The sequence below is a fragment of the Cryptomeria japonica genome, chromosome 8, assembly GCF_030272615.1.
Source record: "Cryptomeria japonica chromosome 8, Sugi_1.0, whole genome shotgun sequence".
NCBI classification, from domain to species: Eukaryota; Viridiplantae; Streptophyta; class Pinopsida; order Cupressales; family Cupressaceae; genus Cryptomeria; species Cryptomeria japonica.
Genome location: NC_081412.1, coordinates 48,801,212 through 48,809,561, shown reverse-complemented (window position 1 = coordinate 48,809,561; position 8,350 = coordinate 48,801,212). Strand labels below are relative to the sequence as shown.

General features: G+C 33.1%; 1 protein-coding gene across 1 annotated transcript; it reads right to left on the bottom strand.

Moving 5' to 3' along the window:
* Positions 1–3,523: 3,523 nt before the first annotated feature.
* LOC131037662 (uncharacterized) lies at positions 3,524–4,843 on the bottom strand. The gene has a single exon (XM_059210162.1). It carries the CDS (start codon positions 4,841–4,843, stop codon positions 3,524–3,526), a length of 1,320 nt encoding a protein of 439 aa, XP_059066145.1.
* Positions 4,844–8,350: the final 3,507 nt, after the last annotated feature.

The window sequence follows — 8,350 nt, the reverse complement described above, 5'->3', positions numbered from 1 at the left end:
TCCTACCACATTCCATGTACCAGTTCTCATTCTCACATACAGGTTCCAGTTCACTACATCATACCAGTTCACTTATTGCACATATACTGGTTTACACCACCATATCGGTTCTCTTTGCCAGTTGCTTAACTTCTTAGCATATACCGGTTTACACATATACCGGTTTACACCACCATACCAGTTCTCTTTGCCAATTGCACATATACCAGTTTACACCACCATACCGGTTCTCTTTGCCAGTTGCTTAACTTCAATATACCAGTTCACTTCTCAGCGTATTGACATCAATGACAACATACAATATCATCATGTCATCATACTCTTGCACATATGCCAACAGAAAATATAGAGTTAGGTGATAAATATGTTAACCAACAAAATCATAAGAAAAATATTTAATCATACAACAATGAGTCATTTTAAATAATAGCATCCCATCTCTTATGGATCTTTCATTTCTTCACGATTAACAAATTCTTTAGAAATGCATGTCTTACTATGTATTCACAATGCTTGAGTTTTCATGAATCAATTAGGATTCAAATCTAGGACCTTTCATTTAAAGAAAACCCATCATTGATTTGAGTCTATGTTATTACCAACAATTTTTTTGTTATGCAAAACAAAAAGGGTAAAAATGATTTTGATAATTATTAGAGAATCAAATCTTGCGATGGGAATCAAAAAATGGTTTTTCCTAATTATGTTGATATGATTTAGTTCATTCAAAATAGATTACCACTCATTAGGGAGTGGGCTTATGCTTGCCACAAATTTTGCTACTATTTTAATTGCCAATGAAAATCTACAATACTTTCTTTAGTACATTTAATATTTTGGTATTTTCCCACTTATAATTTTTTATCATAATCCAATATTTCAAATATTTAACTAGATTAACAATGACTAGGAAGCTACTTACAATAAAAGGCTACTAGATTACAAGTCAAGAATAATTAACACTAATGTATATAAGGGTTGTAATAACACTAATTTAATTGTTCAACAATTTTCAGTTCTTATTAAAGTAAATCTAGGATAGTTTATATCCTATTGGCATGCTTTCATTTAATTAGACTACATTAACCTTGGTGTAAATTGATTTTTTTGTACACTTTTATATGAATCTGTATGATCTTACACGCTTTAAGGCTTTACTTTAGAGCTATACCTTCATTGATTTTTAGCATTCCAATTTAAAATATCTTAGTAGAGTTTAGTGTTTCTATTCACTGCTGTCTTTCTACCTAAGATTTGTGCCTTATTATGACTTTCACTTTTACCCATCCTCCTTAGCTCCTTTTTTTAGATGTTTCACCTTTTAGATCTAATACACAATTGTTTTTTTTTTGGATTATTTCTCACATCTAAAGTTATTTGTAGTGTATCGTCTTCTTATACTTCATCATCATAAGACATTGTTTATTTCATGAGCTATTCACAATCTCAATCTTCCATTGAGAAGGAGCACTCATTTAAACCACACAATGATCAACCTTTCTAGCAATGATTTGGATTTTTGTGTTGACAACCCTTGAAAAATTACCAAGTCTACAATCGTGAAGTTCAACTCATTAAAAAAACCCATCACTTTCTAGGAAAATACTAATTAATATATATATATATATATATATATATACAAGATCAGTTTCCTCATCAATTAAAATTTATCTATTTTGTAAGACATTAGAAGGGTTCCTTGATGACACAAATATCTTACATGACCTTGTATGTATGTTTCCTCCTAATAGTGTTTCCTCCCATCTATCCTCTAATAATCTTATCCCCACCTAGATGCCACTACCATGACCACTATCATTATCCTTGTAGCTATTCCTCAAAAATATCCTTCCTTGTTCATTTCTCATTAGCTTGGTACCTAAACATGGACTAACTCTTGACAATAAATGTTGTACCACACCTTATTGTAGTGCATCTATGTCCTCTACCATCCCATCTATATCTTATCCTTCTACCACATTAGAATTGTTGTTACAACCATCATTCATGTATCCTATAATATTCATCTTCCCAACCAATGACTCATACTATATTCCCACCTTGTCCCACAACAAATACTTCCCATAATGTGATCAATCCATCAATAGGTATGACACTACCCCTTACCTCATTATACCTCCATTTTTTCACACACACCCAACACTACCCTTCTCTCTTTTAGTACTTTGGATACACTATTACATCATTTTTCCATGCACATATTTTGGATATGTATATAAGATCGTAGCCATGATTCTCTCATGAACCTTTAAGGATTATGTTATTCAAGGGTTTTGTTCTCTTCTTCTTGGTTCTATACGATGCTTTGTTGATTGAACTACCCTCTTCTTAAAATATTTTTACATAATCAAACCAAGTAAATCACATTTTTTAGTAAAAGATTTGCATACTTAATGCTTTATTACAACAAAAATAATTTGGACAATAAAATTAGCTATTTCAAAACCTATATCATTTTTACAATCTTTATTTATGATCTACATACAAAAATAACCAATAACAAGAAGTTCTTGATGCAATATACCTCTTATTATGTATTATTTTTTTATAATTTGTATAATGACATTAATTATCAGAAATTACATTAATTTAAATCACACAAAATATTAAAACAAAATCATAACATCAATAATGCTTTAAAATAAATATACACTAAGAATCGTATCAAATTAATGACTAATGCTTCAAGCATAATATACCTCATCCTAAAACTCTTATGTGAAAAGCCTCCAAGTGTTTAAGCTAATAGACACATTTAAATATTGCATTCATATGATATATTAGCTCTATCTCAAGTAAACGAAAATATAAGTTTTTTCAAGCAGAAGAGTTGACTAAGATTTATACAGAAACAAATGATCATGCTTATTACAGTAAATTATAAAAAGCGGCTTATTAGACCAAACAAAGCACCTAGCTTTTGCAAACTAAACATGCAGTTTGCAGGTCTTGTTTATTGTAGCAGGAGCATATAATAGACTAGTGGTGAAATGATAAGATAAATTAATCTTCACATTGTAATGGGAGTTACATGGTTTTCAGTTTGAATATTGAAGTAATTGACGCCGGTAAAAACCCCATCGTCCTTGGTAGCCTTGACCTGTTCCCCGGTGCTAAGAACATCCTCTTGGACGTATGAGAATTTGAGCGAAAATTTCCCCTTAATGACTAATGCTTCAAGCATAATATACCTCATCCTAAAACTCTTATGTGAAAAGCCTCCAAGTGTTTAAGCTAATAGACACATTTAAATATTGCATTCATATGATATATTAGCTCTATCTCAAGTAAACGAAAATATAAGTTTTTTCAAGCAGAAGAGTTGACTAAGATTTATACAGAAACAAATGATCATGCTTATTACAGTAAATTATAAAAAGCGGCTTATTAGACCAAACAAAGCACCTAGCTTTTGCAAACTAAACATGCAGTTTGCAGGTCTTGTTTATTGTAGCAGGAGCATATAATAGACTAGTGGTGAAATGATAAGATAAATTAATCTTCACATTGTAATGGGAGTTACATGGTTTTCAGTTTGAATATTGAAGTAATTGACGCCGGTAAAAACCCCATCGTCCTTGGTAGCCTTGACCTGTTCCCCGGTGCTAAGAACATCCTCTTGGACGTATGAGAATTTGAGCGAAAATTTCCCCTGGGTAGCGCGCAGGAGGACAGTGAGCTTCACCCCGGGCTTGACAGTGACAGAGTAATTGCCGCCGAGGGTGGTCTCATCTTCCTCGCTTTCACCCCACTCCTTAGTGCTCGTCTTTGAATCAGACACCTCCACGCCGGACTCTCCAATTGATGGGACTCCCATGGTGAAACTGCCCTTGATGCCCGTTGTGTAAGATAGTGAGTTGCTCCACGATCTACTATTCTTCACCTTGCGGGACAAATTCAACTCGGTTGTTTGGGCGGTGGTGGTTTTGTTGCTGGCCACAACAGTGGCCGCTAGGAGCGGCGCCGCATCATAGATCTCGATATTCTTCAAATCATACTCCACTGAATGCACTTTGCGCTGGATCACAGTTTCCCTCACCTTAAGCAACGTGGCTTCTTCTAACATGGATGCGACAGGAGAGAAGAAATGATGTCCCGTTTCTGTCTCTTCCCTTCTGCAGAAAAAATTGGTGCCGAGGCATATAAGTGCCACCGTCTCGATATCCACTTGAAGAGGTCGGAAGAGCATGTTCTTCTGGGATGGATCGTAGTCGGATGCGTCACCCAGGATCGTTTGGATAGCTGAAGGGCTCCTCCTTTCCCAGAATGCACCGAAACCTAAACTTTTGACGGCCATGGTCCCGTCGTCCTGGCGGTACATCACTTGATGCCGAACGGCAGAGCTGCCAATATCCGTGCTGTCGAACTGGAGATAATCATTAATTCCCAAGGTAGAAGCGGCAAGATAATTGCCGTTGTCCCCTAGCAAGGCAAAGATCTCGGGGAGAAGATCAAGGAACACGGCTTGCAATTCATGCGCCGCCTCATTTAGCTTATCCGCCTGCACAAACAGGCAGTCGCCTTGAGCAGTTTTTGTTTCGTAGATCGCTAACAGTTTGCTTGGCTGCAGCAAATGGAGGCGCACAGAGGCATCCTGATCGCTATACACCCTGTCAAAGAGAGTGCAGGACCACCGGGAGCGATCTCTGTCTGGGTATCGTCCGCCGGCTACTATCAACCAGCTACTGCTGTCTTGTCTCCTCCAGAATTTCTGGTTAAAACAGCAGTTTATATGCACATACCTCTCTCCATTATCCGTTTCTTCATTCACCACTTGATGCTTTACAAAAGGATTGGTCAGATCATCATAGATGAATTTCATAAAGCCGCCTTTCGTCCACCCTAGATACTTATTGTTCGCTCCTCTAAATGCAACGTGGCGAGGAGCAGAAAGTGTTAGTCTCAAAGGCTAAGGATAACTGGCCATGATGTCTTGAGGAGGAAGAGGATCAGTCTCAACAGAAGCGGCCATGACGAATTCCAAATATGCTTCGCTGCAAATTTGCAAGGAGGATATATTGAGACTGTTGCATCTTGCGTCGTTTATATACACTAGGTTTGAGTATTTGAGATTTGCTCCACCAACTTCCTTACATCGTTTTCAGGCTCAGTGATTTTTGTATCCATTCTTTTCCACTTTCAAATCTTACCACATAAAATACTCCAATCATTTTTAGGCTGTGTGATTTTTGTATCCATTTCATTTTCAAATCTTACCACATCAGCACTGCAACAGTTAAAAAAGCAAAGACAATATTAACTCTATGGGAAGTACGGTGATGTGAAAGCAAATTCTGTGCTATCTTCTCTTGAAATATAACTCAATCTACGTCACAATGCCGTCATCAGTACAAGCAAGCAATTGTGACCTCATCGTTACAACCACCAACTCCACATTCCTCAATCTTATGAATAATTTCCATATTAATTTAAGCAATCTGATAGTTTGGTTTGATTTAATAAATTAATTATAATTCACAATTTATCCTTTCCCAAATAAAACAGCTTTAACTTGGCATTATTTTAGATGTTATATTGGTTAGATCTTGGAGGTGAGATTTAGTGGAAGATGCGAGTTCATATTATAGTTTACCAAAAACAAATTTATATCATATCAAATATAAATATTTCAATTTTTATTGAACATTATAAATTAATTTTTTAATATAATTCAAATAGATTGTGATTTTTAGTTAGTTTCTAGGTGTGTAATTGCTATAGTGTTTTCTTCTTCAATTGTAACCTCTTTTGAATTAGAGAAATGCATGAGAATTGGTGCAAAGAGGCTAGCAAGATGGTAACTTATATTAAGATATGTGTAAATAAGATTAGGTGAATATACATAAGACTTATGGAAAGAAAATTTAACACAAAAATATACACATATTTATGTAATTATATTAAGACATTCTCTAAGAATAAATTCAAAACAAAATAGAAATACAAATCCAAAAGTATACAAATTTCACCATGAAAATTCTATATAAGTAGTATATTTACCTTAAAATATGATAATACTAGTATAATAATAGTAAAAATATTATTGTAAATACGATAAAATCAAATAGTTTGTTGAATAACACATAATAATAGCATGATTTCACCAGAGTGAACAATTGTAACAATTTTTACTAGAATATTCATAAGTGCATCATTATTTTAAAACTTTCTATCTTTCATTTATGTGTTATAATGGGATTAACATATTCATGATCTTAATTGACAAATTATTATTAGATTGAAATCAACTATGTCTTCTGTAATTGATTTTGTAGATTTGATTTTATAGAATGTTACACCATTTTTCTATTTAGTGAAAACAATTGCATATTTATGACCATTATAATAACATTTTGAAAAAATGAATTTTATTGTTGACATTAATACTGTTTGCATTCATCCATCCATCATGATGATGGATCAGAGTGATCCAAAATGTTGATGCAAAATATAACACATAATCAAATGCAGAAGCATTAATCATAATTTTCTGGATTGTGGAAAATTGATGTATTTGACATTAATAGTGTTAGCATATATGTGGAACTACACAACTTAGACCATGGTGAAAATATAAAATAGTTGTGTGTATTGTAGATCTCAAACCTAAGGTTATAATGTATATATTCATTGGTGAGGATGTTATGATGTATATACAAATTTCATAGAAACATTTTAACAAAAAAATGAGATATTGTAAGAAATTTCATATAATTTTATTGATTTTCTTTTTAAAAATGCTAAATTACTAACAATAATAAGATTTTTTATTGTATTGAAAGGTTATATCAACTATTCTATAGAATGTTAAATTAAAAATCAATAATTTTCTTTTCAAATTTAAACATTATAGAGTTGATGATAAATTATTAAATTTTTTTTTATAGTTGTTTTGTGTATTATAATTATTTTTAACTCCAAAGATGTCATAGTATAGCTACATCCTAATAGGAATTAATAATATTTCTTTAACTTTTACTATTGTCTAAGACATTTAGCAAGTTGCAAGTTACAAATATTCATCTTATGGTTCATGGTCGCATTTACATAATTGAAAGTACAAAAATAGTAGTTGGATTAAACTAGGTTAATTTAATACATATAATTACATATAGTAGGATACATTTAAATTGATTAAATTTGAAAAATGATAAATACCTTGAGAAATTTATCAAATGGAAAGTGTCAGTTCTCCCTAATCAATCTACTTGTAAAACTAAATGTATGAGCTTAGATGAATATTCAAAGATTACATTCTCAAGCATGTAGATATCTTTCTATAGATCTTGGCCCTTATGTGAATGTGTTTATGTCAAGTTTCAAATTAAAATGTTTCTAGAAAGACTACTCCTTGTAGTTGTAGATGTGTTTGCGTAAGTCTTCAAATTAGTATATTTCTAGAAGTTGTAGATGGCTTTTTAAGTTCACACTAAATTCTTTTAAATACCAAGCCATAATAAATAGCCACAAAAACATAAACCAAGCTGAATTTGAATCTAAAAGTTTAAAATTTAAGGATTAGACTTGAGCTCCTTAAAATTGCTGTAGGACAATAAAGTGTGGATCTCAACATTATGGTGAAATATATATATATGAATAAAAGTACATCTTTAATAAATGGTCAATAATGATGAATAAATGACAATAGATGTAACTAAAAATGTGATAAAATTAATATAATTGAATATAATTGAATAACTATTTAAATGAGACCTCAAAATGCAATTGTTGTAGATTCAAATAACTGATCAAACAGCTAAAATAGATGAAATAGCGACAAATTCCATTAATAAATAATTCCCATGGAAAATCCATGAATTCCCAATTGTGGGAACAAAGCTAAGATTTGGGTAACTCTAGAGAGGTGGGCTCTTCGAGCTTCAGCATCTATGGGAAGCTCTTTCATCCCATACTGGGGAGGGGAGCCCTTCGACCTTGCACTTCTTTCTTCGGATAGTGGTAAGCTATTCGATCTACCATTCCATTATAGTGGCCAAGTGGGAGGGTGGGTGGATAGATTATTAATAACTTATTATCCTGTCAGTAGTTGTCATTAGCGCATATTCACTCATTGTTTAGTAGGTATTAATAATTGACACATTTTCAGTCACGCAAAGTGACTCAGATAACTTCGTTCAATAGTGAAAAGGGAGTCTTCTCCTCATGAGATTACTTATTGTGTGAGCTAATCCATGATATCCAGACACGATAGCCAACATGTCGGATCTTAAGGTCTATATAAACATAAACGATGACAGGCACGAAAGCCAACATGTATAGCAGAAGCGCCTTGAGCATAGTTTGAATTCACTGCTATTTGCATTTCAGA